Genomic DNA, 15,826 nt, shown 5'->3' on the forward strand with positions numbered 1-15,826 from the left:
GTGGAAAGGAACTAAGTACAATTACTGAAGTACTGCAATTTACAGGTACATGTTACTTTATACTGCTGCTCCATTATATTCATGGTACAATTCGTGCTTTATTCGACTAGATTTATTTGATAAATGTAGTTACAGAATCTGATTATTAATACAAAATATTATCAATAAAAAAAAATCTATATTATAGCCACACAGAAGTACCACCAGTTGCAACATGCAAGTGATGAATGCAACTATATCTACAATTCAGATATAAAACATTCTGAAATCTGCATGAGTACTATATAGTGTGATGCCAATACTTTTTATGTCGACACTTTGCTTTTACTTAAAGTACTTTTAAACCACTACATTTTTGTACTGCAATTTATTGTTACTTACCATCAAACAATCGCCAATCCTGATAACTGTGCTAAGCAAAGTCTTCTTTCAACTTTCCCAAAGCAGACAATACTCACAATACTTTTATACTGTATCAAGTTTTTAAATTTTTTATTAAGCTTACGATATATTCATTTAACAAACCGCTTGTTCGTCACATGAAAGTATACTCTTGCACTGGAGAGTATTGACAGGAAGTCTAAAGTCCACTAAATAATGAGAATTTAGGCTCCATATTAACAAAGCAACACGAGGATATGAGGGCAGAATAGACATACAAGTGTTCAAACTGAAGTAAAGTGACCGGATGTAGTCTCACTTAGATCTGACACCTTTTTATCAGGAAACTTCTCTCAGCCAAATGTTGGACCAAAATAAACAGAGAAATAAATAGGCACTGGGAGAAGTAGTCACATTAGCATGAGGCAATTAGTCAAGAGAGCTCCTAACTGCTTAAAAAGCCATACAGACAGGTTTGGGGTGTGAGGCTGCGATGAGGAGTAGTTGGATGAAGATCAAAGAAATTTAAAAAAAAGATTAAAAACAGCGAGAATCTTGCAGGTTTCATATCAGTTGAACTTGATTATGAGTCTGATGAAAAGGCTCTGTGTGCGTTGGGGGACTGCTGAGAGGTGAAATCCGGGTCTTCCCTCACTCGCTTCTTGATGTCCGCTTTGACCTGAGATGAAGAAGAAGAAGAAGAAGATACGATTATCATGGTGTCGTACAAGCAGAATGTCAGAAGGTGCCTTTGTGTGGCTCGCCTAACGCGTTCAGAGAAGGACGGTATCTTCTGAAAACAATCGAAAATCATTCTTTATTTACGATTTGTTTTTAGCTTTCTTTAACAAACACCATTTCCCATAAGTCCTAGACCTTCAGGGGACAAATGCGACAGCTTTGACCTGACAGTAAAAAGAGATTAAAAATGAAGATGTACTTTAGCACGCGGATGAGTTGAACGAAATGGACGAAACCAAGTAACAATGATGTCAGTATACTTTTAACAAAATACAATTGTCTTCGGCTGCATTTATTAAGAACATTATAATTATCAATTATTCTGTGGATTGTATGCCAACAATTAATTGATTGCAAAAATAGTTATTTTTCAATTGATTGACAATATTATTATTCGACAAATTGTTTGAGGTCTGCACTAATCTAATCTACTGATATGAATCGTCGTCATTTTCAAACAATTTGCTTAATTTATAACCTCTTGTGTTCTTAAGATACATCTAGCAGTGTAACCATGCATCTCTGTGATTAAGATGGTAAGAAAATGTACATATCATGGCCAACACTATGAAACCAAGAGGCCCAGACAGCGGTCATCACAACCCCAAATGACGTGTCCCTGGTTTGTGCTAATGACTTCGTTACCTGTTCTGCATACGCTTCCTTCAGCTCCTGGGTCTCCAGATCGTCTTGTAATCGCTCAGCAGAAGTGATGGGCTTCACCCCCGCTGTCCTGGCTGCTTGACTCACGGCATCAGAGAGGGAGAGGAGGCTTCCACCACCCAGTCCTGTCTGCGCACACACACACACACACACACACACACACACACACCTTGAAGATGGTAACGACAAGTGACATTCATTTGTAATAAGTGAAGATACGAGCGATCTGATTACCTTCCTGCGCTTCGCTGGCATGCCGTGCAGATAAGCGTCGGACAGCGGGGGCTGAGCCTTCATCTTCCTCTGGGTCATCATATCACACCTGATGATGGGCACCCATTCCTACAACACATAGTGAACAGTGAAGATGGGGAATGTTTTCGAGTCAAAACACTTTGTTGCTGTTCCTCCATTGCCGCTCAGAGGGAATACTGTACTAACAAACACCGTGGAACATGGAAGTGTGGGATCTCAACGTCCAGTGTGCAACATTGTTTGTCTATCCTTTAAGTACTAGTGAGAAGATCCTAAAAATCTGACTGAACAAGATCCAGTGCGTCTTTATATTATTATAATCCACAGAACAAGGAAACGTTTGTTCATGGGATTACCCAGAGTTATGAGTAAACACTGTCAATGTGAAGCAGGGCGGTGCTACAAATAGTTTAGTCATGAAAACAAATAAAAGATAAATGTTAAAACGGTTTAGAAACAGTGTGGGCTCTTACAGGTGGAACAGCAGCCGCCCAGGTCTCCGACTCTCGAGCAGACTCCTCACTGCCTCCCTCGGCTCCGGCTGCTGCCATGTCGCCCCATAATGGAGCAGCTCCTCCCGAGGCCCCGAGGTCTCCGGGCAACACCCGTGCTTCCCGTGACGATGCCCTCGTGTCGCGTGACACCGACATGGCCTCCTCTGCTGTGGTGGCTGCCGCTGGTGAGAGGGTGTCCCCGACCTTTGGAAGTGGAGAACAACGAAATGACGGAACTAAAAGGCGGAGCAATGCCTGACCACCTTCAACCGAGCTCATCTGAAAAGGGCATTAAAGACGGGCCATGCTTACCGTTGCACTTTGTGCTCGTTCGGGCTCTTGTGTGCCAGCAGCAGAAGACTGCTCAGTCTGTGAAAGAATGTCATTTAATATTTATTAGCCGTTTCAGACGTGCTGTCCTAAGTAACAGGATATGTAACAGCCATCAGATAAGACGGACTCTTGTATTCTGTTATGAAGACACAGCTTTCAGACATTAAATACTTAAAATAACACTTTTTAAAGTATTTTAAGTTCTCAAGTGTAACTGACGGCCTCAGGCCTGAAGGGGCTACATGATGTAGAGGAGGCTTGCAGTTATGATTTCCTCCAACTGCCAACATGTGTCCATCAGTATTATGATAGGAAGTCATAGATACGGAGCTAAAACATCAAATAAATGTTTAAAAGACAGCATGCAGCTGGTCCGTTACCTGTGTGTGAACTATGTAGTTCTGGATCTGCTCCTGTGAGATGGGGATGTGCTCCAGAATCACCTGCAGCCTCATTGTCATCATGCTGGTCATCCAGTTGACCAGGCTGGGGCTGATGTCGCTGGACATCCTCCGCTGGAACGACAAGAGACAATAAAGCATTTTCTCTTTGGATTGTTCAACTTTTAAGTAGCTTTTGTTTTGTCTGCTTATTCCTCATGTGACCATTCGAACGTCACAAAAACATGTCATGGACACAGTAGCTATCTGATGCAATCTGTCTGGCTTATGATGTTGCCATTCTGTACTTGAGGGGTGTTGATTTTGAGTCGGTTTCAAAATCTACAATGCCGTGTTATTTCTACTGAGAGAAATAAACTGTTGGCCTTCACCTGGTCAATAATGTCGTGACTTTGTTTGGCTTTTAGTTTTTAGTTTCCATTTCCTGCCACAAGCACTCAAGGGCGCCATCATCAGGCATCGATGCCTGTTGCAAGTAAATATTTGTTCGTGCATTCAAGCACTAAACTTGATATCCTTTGACGAACATGCCAAAGCCAGTTTCATCTGGAGTCAACTGCCTACTGAACAGAAAATTAGTGAGGGAGTGTATACTGACTATGCGGTGGTTGATGACGGCGGTGAGAGCTCTCTGGTCTCCTCTCAGGCAGTGCAGGTTGAGGGCAAGACACTCAAACAATGCCTGATTGCACATCTGTAACAGCCGAGGCCCAAATGAGTCATCTGGATGAGAAAAATATTAACCAATTAGAAAAATACACAACACTACAAGTCCTACAGGGACAGTGACAATAAACATTGTTAAGTTACTACTTAACAGCAATATTCCTGATTAAAAATCCAAATATGATTAGTTCTAGTGCTGCAACGTCCACTTAAAAACACACATGGAGGCTAAACTGGAACCTAAATATCCACATAAACCATCACCAACTGATTTAAACGTCCTTAAGTTTACCCGTGCAACGTAGAATATGCGTGGCAATCTGCATCAGCTGCTGTCTGAAGAAGGACATGTTGGTCTGAGTGACGTCAACGCCCTCCAACACTGTGACTGAAGACTCTCTCTGTGGGAGTTGAATAAAGGTGTCGTCAATACAACAGGAGGCTTACTACTTAAACTAAACGGTTTTAAAATGTCATCTGTAGTGCTAGTCATCTGTATGTTTTTATAATGAATTACTGATATTTCATTGAATTAGGAGTGTTATTTGTCATGTGCACTTTTTAGTACCGATGTCTTTTCTTCAATAAACCTCACCTTCAAATAGAAATATGAGAAAGCTATTAATCCCCCCCCCCCTGCTCGCTTAGTGTCAGTTAAACTAACCGCCCCACACTACAGTCCTGTATCAGCACACATAAGACCATTGTTTTAATGGCTTTGTTCATCATCTGTGAATACATCAGATATCCACACCGTCTAAAAGTGAACTGATTCAACTGACAAGATGCGAGTTCACTATGAGCAGGCCTACATTTCATGATATACTGTTTTGTACTTTAATTGACGGTACTAGAGGAGGCGGGGACATCAAGGACTTACAAAGCTCTCACTGATGTACTCCTCCAGTTCGTTCACTAGACTCTCAGCAGCAGCCTGGGGGATGGAAACAGAGACGAATATAGAGGGAGAAGAAGACAAAAACCCATCAGTTACACTGAAGAATAAAAAAGACAAATCGTCAAACGTGGGACCAATAATGAAAAGTAAATTAGCTCCATCTACTTTTAACTACACTTGAGGACTAATAGATCTGAAATCAACAGTAATTGAAAGGAAAAACATTTCTCCTCCAACTGGTGAGTGTTACTGACAGTAATGTTCTCATCGGTGGGCTCTCTGCCGTTGAGGTAGTTCTGGGTGAAGAACTGGGACAGTTGAGGCTGGATGCGGCCGAGGGGCTGGTGCTGGCCATGAAGCAGCATCACCAGGTCTGACATGGTGAACGTCTGGCACACCAACATCAGCAGCTCTCCAAAAAACCCTGGGAATCACAAATAATGAAATATTCAGACCAAGTCAGTTTCTGATATGCTCCTGGACTGAATTACATCATAATGCGTTCGCCTCGGCTGCTGTATTGACAACACATTATATTCCTATGTTTGTTTGTTACCGGTAGGATCTTCAGGACTGATGAAGATGTTGGTTGCCTGGGACAGCCTCTGCATGAACTGGGCAATGCTCTCTGTGTCGTTCTGGGCCTGACCCAGAGAGCCCATCATGGTGCTCAGGACGCCGCGGACGATGCCTGTGAACAGCTCCGGGTTGAGGGCTTCGGCTCCTGCGGGGGCGTTGGGCGTGGCGTTGGGGTTGGGCCCTGCAGCAGGAGCAGGAGTGGTACCAGAGGGAGGTGGGGGTGGAGAGAAGATGGGTTGGGCCTAGAAATGAAATGGAAACATGGAGTAAGGATTTGTTAATTTTACTTTGAATGCAGTGATTTAAAAAAAATGTGCTACATGCATTACACTGGTAACTCACTCACTGTCAGCCTATCTGCCCTCTAGTGGGCCATTAGGAGACATGGTGATGACTAGGGCCGGGTATATTTTGAAAGGTTTATTTACTAGTGCAAATACAGTGCATCATCAAAAAAAAAAAAAAAAAAAAAAAAAAAAAAAATCAGACTCACTCCTTTCACATGATCTCTGAACAGGTGCCACAGAAATGATATGCAAATGAAGGTACAATTCACATGCAATGACTATTAAGTGCACTGGAGTCAAATATTCAAACACTGACCTGCTGCATGAATTCACTCACTCCCTGGATGAAGGCTGGGACACCAGATGTGGTGACAGTAATTGAAGGGGCCCCTACAGGGCCCCCAGTGGCACCGCCGGCTACCCCCAGGAGAGAACCCAGGAGCTGGTTGAGGTCTGGGGGCATTTCCTGGGACTGGGGCTCACTGGTGTTGGTCTCAGATTGGCTCGGTGGATCAGTAGTGTTTGCAGTAGGCGGAGGAGTTGGACCCGAGTTGGAGAAAGAAAAGGAGGAGGAGGCGGAGGATGTTTGAGAGGAGGAAGAGGATGTGGATGTGGAGGAGGAGGATGTGACTGTTTGACCAGCTGTTAAAAAACAAACAGATTGAAGAATTACTGATGGGCAGCAATTCTTGACTAATCTTTCTATACTTTTAAGCTTTTATAATAATAGACCTATGATAATAAAGTCCAAATCTAAATTCCTATATTATTAACTTACGCATTTGTCCTGGCAGCAAAAGCTGTCCAACCAGTCCACTAATCATCTGGTTCAGAGCAGCAGGGTTGAAGGGCTGTGCAGAAAGATATTTCAATTACTCTCAAATTTAGGTCAATCAGCCTAAACAAAAGGAACCAAATCACATGTCATTATCCCCACCTGTCCTGGCTGCTGGCCCGGCATGGCAACTCTCACATTGATGGTGGTTCCCCGAGTGCCGAAGGCTGGAGGGGGCATGTTGGGTGCAAAGGGTGGTCGGGTGAACACAACCCTGGCCTGGGGCTGGGGGCCAGTATGGGGAGGGGGTGGGGGAGCAGTAGGTGTGGTGGTGGGTGTGTTGGGACCCGTGGTGGTAGTTGAGGAGTTGGCTGTGGAGTTGTAGCCAGGAGGGGTGGGCTGGGGTGCGGCCGGGTGGCCAGTGGCGGTAGCGGTGGCAGCACTAGTAGCTACGGCAGCAGCGTATTGGCTTATCTGTTGCATGAGATTCCGCATAAAGTCGGGGGGGAGGGCACCTTAAGGGGGACACAGAGACCAATAAATTAGAACATTACTTACAGAAGAAAAGCAGAAAATGATATTCAGGAGTCACAAAAAGAAGGCTTCATTTGCGATACGACCAACATACAGTATTCCATGTTTTACACGACTACACTGTGTTGTTTAAAACGTATTATGCCAAATGTACCTGGTTGTCCAGGCATTTGCTGTCCAGCTGCGGCAGGGTTAGCGCCTGAGCCTGTACATACATACAAAGCACACAAACTCCTTAATACAATACTCAATTTACTGCCAGTGTTACTCTCTATTACAGACGATATAACAGAGCCATCATTCAACAAAGGGAACCTATGAAATGTGAGCCAGTGAATCAAATAAGTTTAAAGTTTCATTCACTGGGATTGTGGCCGCAGTGCACGGATGACGCAGTAGTGCGGTATGAGCGATCATTTAACTCCAATGCACTGCCGCCCAGCAATATGACACACAAACAGCTGTGAGGTAGTGGAACATTCAATCAGTGGCCGGTAGGGGACAACACACCGTCCGTGTTCATCTGCATCATAACCACCGGGACTGCCTGGTGGCTGATCCTGATGACACGTGGGCCAGCTTGTCCCGGTCCAGCCTGCTGATTGGACGGGGAAGTCTGTGTGGGCGGGGTCTGTCCCTGATCTGCCTGCTCCGATTGGCTGGCTGGTTGTGTGGACGGGGCATGTCCCTCAGTGCCGTTAGCCGCAACAGTCACTGTGGCACCCAGGTTCATCTGTCGGTGAAGATGCAAGCACAGTCAGTCGGATTACACTAAAAGTTCACATTAATAACTAAAATACGCTCGCCATCACGTACTTGCACTGGGATGTGGTGGTGCACAGCTCCGGGCAGAGTGACTGGGGTGGCATAGTGGGAAAAAGGCCGGACCACATGCAGGTGGCGGGGCACAGGACTCATGAGGTGCAATCGCAGGTCACTGAGGGCCACGAGGGCGTTACCAAGAAGACGGAGACACTCCCACGTCAGGATGAGAGTACGCTGGTCCTCCTCTCTCTCCTGAGACAGACAAGAAACCATCTTGGGCAACATCTTAAATGACAACTATATAACCTACAGGTATGTTAAATACACCAGATTTTGAGTATTAAAGAAAAAGTTCAACATTTTGGTTTATACGATTAATCGCTTTCTTGCTGAAAGTCAGATGAAAAGATTGATACCACTCTCATGTCTCTGTCCAACAATAACAAAATTCACCTACAAGCAACTCTAACAATAGATTTTTAAATATGGATATACGGGCCACTTATAAAAAGCATATATTTCAGAAATATGCTAAGGATCACTAGGCTGTTTGAATCCTACTGTATTATTGTTGTATTCTGCAGTGGTGGCCGTCTCCAGGATGGTGTGAGCTCTCTGAATGAAGGGCTGCAGTCTCTCCTCCACCCTCCGCAGCTCAGACAACATCGCCGCCAACTCAGCAGGTCTGGGGTGACTAGGGGACAGAAGGAGGGCAGAGCTGATTAAAATCAAACACAACAACTCTTTACCAAACTGGTCAACACAGACATACAGCATCACTATGTATACGGACAAAAAATGTAGAATATTACACAGAAAGACATACAACTGACATCACAATACATGGATCAAATTACAAGTTAGTTTCAATCAGAAGAAATGACTCGTGCCGTGGCCCCTATAATCTCCTTTATGCTTGCAAAATTGAGGAATTAACGACATTGATTCTATGCTAAATACAGTCATGTTATTTTCAAACTTGCCTGACTAAGGTTTGAAATAAAAAAAATCTAAAGTATGTGGCATAAGTAAGAATCTGAGTCACTGAGAAAGAGAGGTTGTCTCACTGGGGTCTAGGTTGGGGTGTTGGTCCCTCAGTTTGTGCTGAAGAGGTGGTTGGAGGAGGGGGAGTTGTTGGAGGTGGGGAGGTGTCCATGGGCTGGGCAGAGGGAGAGGGAGTGGAGGTGGTAGATGAAGATGGAGGGGGAACAGCAGCAGCAGAAGCAGCAGCAGAAGCAGCAGCAGAAGTGGTCTCAGTTGGAGCAGATGAGTCACTTGGCCGACCCTGAAAAGAAGACACCAGGCAAATGTATTATGTGAATTTTTGGTAACCCCTTAAAAGGTGGCCAGTGCCACAGGAGATTCATCAGCTGAGAATGATAACGATCCTAATCCTCTCCGAATGAGTTTAAGAAATGTAACAGACAGCTCACTAACGGTTGAAACTATAAACACTCCCTGACAAGTGTCATGTCACTCATGCTTATCACATCTGTTTGCTGTGTTAGTGAGATAACCAGCCAGCTATGGTTTGTCAGAACAGTCAGTCAGTCAGGCCCGCCGTGTGTCTTGCTCAAAGCACACTGCGCGCAGGTCGCTTATGTCTGACTTCCATCAACATACTGGCGGCGCAACGATGGGAATAAACACTCTGGATTACTGCTACACACCATTCAAAAACGGCTACAGAGCGGAATCACTACCTGCATCCGGGAGGAGCGACAATACAGACATCTTTCTGAGGTCAAAGTATACAAACAAATAAAAACGCATGATCCATTTGACGCGAGTTGTCAGGACATGGTAGCTCATTCTCTCTCTGTTCTTTTCTGAAGTTATTTAAATGTGTTTTTGTGCTTAGTCACCCCTTAAAGACCCATTCGGAGCCAGCAAATACCCTGAAGGTGAGCTCTCACCTCCATCCTGTGGATGACATCATTGATGTCCCTCAGCAGGTTCTCTGCCAGCACCAGCCTCAGCCTCGGCTCGCTCTGCACTGGTTGGTCCATATCAATGTGCACATTCACAGACCCATTGCTCTGAAATAGAAAAGGGGTAAATCAACAAAACACAGGGCAAGATTAACTGGGATTGTGTGCAATCAGCAGGCATCTTACCCCAGTGCTGGTTGTGACTCTGGCATTCCTGGCATTCTCTCCCATACCAGACACCATCTGCTGCACTGACATCTAAACAAGAAGAATAACAGCAGAGAAGTAATGCACCTGCACGCAAGACAAACCTTCCTCCGGTCATGAGATGAAACAATAAATATTATTTGTTTTATTCAAAAACAAACCAGAGGACATTCTTCTTCTACATATGTTATGATTTGTGTTCAGGAAAGGAATAAGTAGGTCAGCTTTTCAAGTTGCTGTTCATCACACTGGACCGCCTGCTCAGTTATGTCAGAATCTATTGTGAGATCTCTGAGTTAGCCGTTTTGTACTATGCTGGTATTTGAACAATACAGTGTGAAAATACACCATTTTGATTAGAATAAAAGCTAAAGAATAGTCAATCTATTTAGCAATGCACTTCTATATTATTGTCACTGTGATTGGTCTGGTGAGTTCACTTCCTTCTATATCCTCTGGAATCACAACACACATCACACATGCAATGGCACTCCCGCAAGTCCTGTAAAGAGACTTCTGGGTAGGGCTGGTACGGCCTAAAATATACGTCTTGGTATAATTTTGAAGCACGGAGGGAAACGATATATTTGTTTTTTCTAAAAATGTCAAAATAAATGCTTCTGAAGAGGTAGAGCACTGGCTAAGCAACTGCATTGCAGAATTTCGAAAACTATTTTTACATTGTAAACATTTATCGTGGTTATTTGCAGAAACTACACAATTGATATCAATAGGAAATAACTTTTATTTAAATACTTGCTTTAATTTAAAAAAATCTTGGCATTAGTAGATTTAATGATGTATTATAAGGTCCTGAGAGCTGCTGTTAGGAAGTTTAACAGATCATAATTCACTTTCTAATATCTAATTTATATTGCCGTGAAAACATCTCCTTCAAACAACTGCATTTATTTAAAACATCATAACATAATTTACCTTTCGCCAAATGTTTTTATTTATTTGTTACTGTGTAGAGCCTGAACGCACCATGCAAGACAACACAACCTTAACTTCAGCTGTTTAGCTCTTTGCAATCAGAAGATGAGCCGGTCAATGAGATTACTCTGAACCACATGAATAGGAATGAATTCCAATGCAACAGTCCGATCATGTGCGCTGTTTCAACTGTTTACTTGTATCTGCTGGGGATCCATGATGTTGACAGGGAGGTTGAAGGTGCCAAGCATTACGTAGCTGTTAGCGTTGCGATCATGTGGAGGCACTTGTGATGTTCCCTGGGAGGACGAGGAGGGTCCACTATCAGCTGAAGTGCCTCCTGATCCTGAGCCAGGCTGGGAGGGCGGAGGGGGCGCCCGCTCCACAAGATGTATCACCTTGCCATCCACATCTGGGACAACAACAGAGAACTACGGTTACATACGTACACATGGTGTGTTGACGTCACACTTTGGTTTTGAGGAACAAAAGAAATTCTAGCTGTATTACATTGCTGAACACCTCAAGATGAGCAATTACTTTTACCAGAAATACTATATAAATACGAATGGACACAAGTGAGTTCAAAGCACTAATTAGTTTGAAATGAATTCTTGGAGCTCAAGCCGGTACTTGAGAGCAATCACAGACATTACCTTCTCCCACAATAGTGGTCCACCGCAACAGTAAAACACAAAATTAACAAAATATTCCTACAATATAAGCAGCCCTTAAAGTAAAATCCTACTTACTTACTCAATGTGTGTGGCCCAAATGTTCAGAATCAATGAGCACATAATATATAAATAAGAAAAACAGAACTTGCACAAGTATTATACCCAACAAAACAAAACTGGAAGAAGCTCAAAAACAAATCTTGAAACAAGATAAAAATCGAGTTCCGCATTGCCTTAATTAACCCAGTGATTACTTACTGTAGTCTGCCAGAGTCCTTTCATCCTGTAAGACTCTGCCCTGATAGATCAGCCTCTGTTTGTCCACAGGGATACCCACTGAAGGGGCAATGTGCTCCTTGAACTCTTTCACTGTCAACTACAAATAAGATGTAACAGACATGAGTCAGACTACCACAAAGGCTGAATGAAAATGAGAATTCACTCTCGAGTTGTAGAAGAAACTGAATGAGTTACCTGTGCACCAACTGTGTAGGTTCTACTTTGGGAGTCTAGTGTTTTCACTGTCACCTCTATGTCTGCAGTTTGTTCCTCCATGGTGTTCCTGTATCAAAAAATAAGCGGTTCCAGTAAGCCCGACTGATACTAAATTCTAAAGGCCAATATCAATATTTGATGAGGATCCCTTGAATCTGTTTTTAAAGAATTGTGAACAAGACTAAGTAGGACATTTTATATCTGCAAAATAAACTTGTAACTTGGGGACAGACTACGTATGGGAGGCAATGTTTCTAAATGACTTCAAACATATCTTTGGCATATATTTACTGGTAGACTTCTTGGTACTGTCAGCTGCCATATACACTGATACGATATATATCGCTAGTTAGCTGATATCGATCGATTATATAGGCTAAAATAACAAATTAGTATAATAGTCTGATGCAATGGTACAACCGACAGTAATTTCCATTCTCAATTAGTCTTTCATTTATTTTATGACCCGACTAATCAGTTCCAAACCCCTAAATATTCGCGTTACAAAGTATGTAGAGAAGAGAAGCAGCAGATACGAAAAGTTGAGACTAGGAAATGTTTTGGATGCATTTTTGATTAATAGATTAATTAAACGTGATAACACTACCTGTTTACCAACATTTTAGACAATTTATTTTCACTTGATGGATAGCCAATTCAATTAACAAGATGTTTCAGCATTATTCCAATGTTAATGTTAATTAATGTGTCTTGAACTCAGTACTGCTGCACACCTGCACCACGAGCTAGTGCTCAGAATTAATCCATTACTTGATTAGTTGAGCAACAGAAAAATATTCGTCAAAATTATTGTTTAGCCAGCTATTTAAGCGTGAGGATTTGCCTCTTACATTTTTATATCATTGTAAATTAAATGATTTGTGGGTCTTTCGACTACACTTTGACAAAACAAGCAGTTTGAAGACAACACCGTGGGCTCAACACGTTTTTATGGCCTGAACTAAGTTACTCGATTAATAGAGGAAGTAATTGAGAGATTAATCAACAATAAAAACAATTGTTGTCTTAATCCTCTTGCACCCATAAAAATATCGGAATCACAAATAACATACAATCAAATACACACACACACACACACACGCGCACACACACACACACACACACACACACACAATAGACTCAATATTTAAAATGTCACTTCCTTAGTATAGTTGATAACAAATAACATTAACCTATAGCAGTAGCTGATCACGTAAATCTTGTTCCCAGTCATGTGTAAATTTAGCTAATTAATCCAAATCAGAGGTAATTCACAAGATATAAGTAGAGGCTGAGCAGCTAACGTTAGCTAAGCTCACTTGCTAGGTAACGTTAGCATCATAATGTTACAGTAGCTAACTATCAGCGATGAGGATTGACGTTAGATAAGTTAAGTTAGCTGTATCCTGCTAGGCCAGTCGACGCACGGGTATTAGCACAAATTCAAACACTAAGAGTAATTACGGAAACAGTTAGCCAGCTATCGTTAGTTAGCATCGGCTTGCTAGCAGGATTTAGCTTAGCCTAAATTCGAAACGTTTGCAACAAAGCTAACTTTGACCGGCTAACTACGGCTAAGCTAATGCTACATAAACTAAACGTTACATTACGCATATGTCAGAGACGATAAGCTATTCCTTTTCACACGTTTGTATGTGTGTGTAACAATTGTGTGTTGTTCAGCGGTTACCTTGAAAGTCACACTATCTTTTCAACTTATCCAGTGTATGAAGCTGTTTCTTATCATCAAATAACATGCAAATTACTTCCTAGTGCAAGCTCGAGTACTTGCGAGAAGCTATAGGGCTGAACGGATGTGACGTAGGCTCAACACCGGATGCACCACACAGAGCAAAAGAAAAATGGCGAATCTAGTGGAGGCGACAACAAATCAGCAGTTTGAAGATTTCTTAGCCAAAGCTGGGAAATGCCTGACTGTGGTGCATTTCCAGGCAGCATGGGCTCCTCAGTGTGACCAAATGAACGACGTGATGGCCGAGCTGGCCAAGGAACACGCGCACACCACGTTTGTCAAGCTGGAGGCGGAGGCGGTGCCAGAGCTCTCGGAGAAGTACGAAATCAACTCGGTCCCCACTTTCCTTTTCTTCAAGGCAGGGGAGAAGGTGGACCGCATGGATGGCGCTCATGCTCCGGAGCTGACCAAGAAGGTGCAGCGCTTAGCAGTCGCCGGGAGTCCTGTTGGAGCCGCGGTGAGTAGCGCCACAGACATCAACCAGCGGCTGAAGAAGCTGATCAACGCGGCGCCATGCATGCTCTTTATGAAGGGGTCCCCGCAGGAGCCCCGCTGCGGCTTCAGCCGGCAGATAGTAGCCCTGCTGAAAGAGCACAGCGTCCAGTTCAGCAGTTTCGACATCCTGTCCGACGAGGAGGTCAGACGGGAGCTGAAGACCTACTCCAACTGGCCCACCTACCCTCAGCTGTATGCGAACGGGGAGCTGGTGGGAGGACTGGACATAGTGAAGGAGCTGGCTGAGTCTGGGGAGCTGGAGAACACCTGCCCGAAGGCCGTCACCTTGGAGCACCGGTTGAAGACCATCATCAACCAGAGCCCAGTTATGGTGTTCATGAAAGGCAACAAGGAGGCTGCAAAATGTGGCTTCAGCAGGCAGACACTGGAGGTTTTGAACGGCACCGGGGTCGATTATGACACCTTTGATATTCTGCAGGATGAAGAGGTGCGTCAGGGGCTCAAGACCTATTCTAACTGGCCAACCTACCCCCAGCTTTATGTGAAGGGAGATCTGATCGGAGGTTTGGACATTCTCAAGGAGCTGAAGGAGAGTGGAGACCTGGTGGCAGTGCTGAAGGGGGAGTCGTAGGTGGATTCACCACCAGAGCCAACAAGAAGCTACTGCACATGCCCAGATCGGCCCTCTATCACTGATGATTATACACACGGCGAGGAAGTGGCGATAACTATTAGATTTAATAATCAATAGATGAATCATACTGTTGTAGCATTTGGATAAGTTCACATTCTACTTTAATTCAAAACATTAAACTTCATTTAATGAGATTTGACTTTTGGTTTCGAAGTTTTTCTCACAGTAATTCTTGAAAATACATCTTAACAAGTGTTTAAAGTGAAAGTTAAGCAATCCCTGTGCCTGGCCTGAGTTTATAAGTCCCTATCTGAACAGCTGAATTGAGTTCATATTATCTGTTGTCTTTATTTGTTGGGGTTACATTTGTCCTTCCAGTATTCACAGCCTCAGACCAAACATGTTTATATTTAATGAAGCATAATTTACCCAGCCTCCTGAATTTTCATGCCATCCTATCCACACTTTCTTCACCTGAAAGACAGAAAAACTGTTTAACTTCATCCAATAATCACTCTGGTTTAAATACTAAGTCTGTGTGCCACTTATTGAGAGAGATACATGGTCCGTCAATAACATTGTAATTGAACAATAAAAGCACTTAAGATTTGATATTGTTTTTGGTGCTACTTCCAAACCTCACGTGTGAAAAATCGTTTTGTAGAATCCACCGGAAAGCAAACAAATCCCATATTCAAAAACAGGGATACAACAAGTCCTTTAACCTAATATGTAAGAGGAAAGATTGTTTCTGTGACCGTACATTCAGCACATCCACAAGTCCTAGCTGTTCAACTGACATTCAATTCAAAGTGGTATTCAACAACGGGGGTCAAATAAAGTGAACAGCTGTGCCAACTACAGCCTCAAAAATATGAGCTTCAGAGTATTTCTCTGTACATCATATTGTAGTGTGAATGTCAGGAGGGAAGAGCGGTTTTCTGCTCAACTCATTTTAGTAGTAA

The 15,826-nt window shown here is 43.2% G+C and overlaps 2 protein-coding genes across 2 annotated transcripts; one reads left to right on the forward strand and one right to left on the reverse strand.

The window, feature by feature from the left end:
* Positions 1-447: 447 nt before the first annotated feature.
* Positions 448-13,826, reverse strand: bag6 (BCL2 associated athanogene 6). Its single transcript, XM_079275732.1, has 25 exons — positions 13,709-13,826; positions 11,998-12,085; positions 11,782-11,899; positions 11,044-11,258; positions 9,890-9,961; positions 9,689-9,811; positions 8,840-9,057; positions 8,334-8,466; positions 7,824-8,024; positions 7,518-7,740; positions 7,162-7,212; positions 6,636-6,988; positions 6,477-6,549; positions 6,015-6,340; positions 5,389-5,653; positions 5,087-5,256; positions 4,815-4,868; positions 4,227-4,335; positions 3,867-3,991; positions 3,248-3,382; positions 2,847-2,903; positions 2,514-2,738; positions 2,020-2,127; positions 1,768-1,914; positions 448-1,060 (listed from the first exon to the last, which is right to left on the reverse strand). Exons 2-25 carry the CDS (start codon positions 12,076-12,078, stop codon positions 965-967), a joined length of 3,678 nt encoding a protein of 1,225 aa, XP_079131858.1. The 5' UTR covers positions 12,079-12,085; positions 13,709-13,826; the 3' UTR covers positions 448-964.
* Positions 13,827-13,874: 48 nt separating this feature from the next.
* Positions 13,875-15,456, forward strand: glrx3 (glutaredoxin 3). Its single transcript, XM_079275939.1, has one exon. It carries the CDS (start codon positions 13,881-13,883, stop codon positions 14,856-14,858), a length of 978 nt encoding a protein of 325 aa, XP_079132065.1. The 5' UTR covers positions 13,875-13,880; the 3' UTR covers positions 14,859-15,456.
* The last annotated feature ends 370 nt before the right edge of the window (positions 15,457-15,826 follow it).

Source organism: Melanostigma gelatinosum (assembly GCF_949748355.1).
Source record: "Melanostigma gelatinosum genome assembly, chromosome: 9".
Taxonomy (NCBI): Eukaryota; Metazoa; Chordata; class Actinopteri; order Perciformes; family Zoarcidae; genus Melanostigma; species Melanostigma gelatinosum.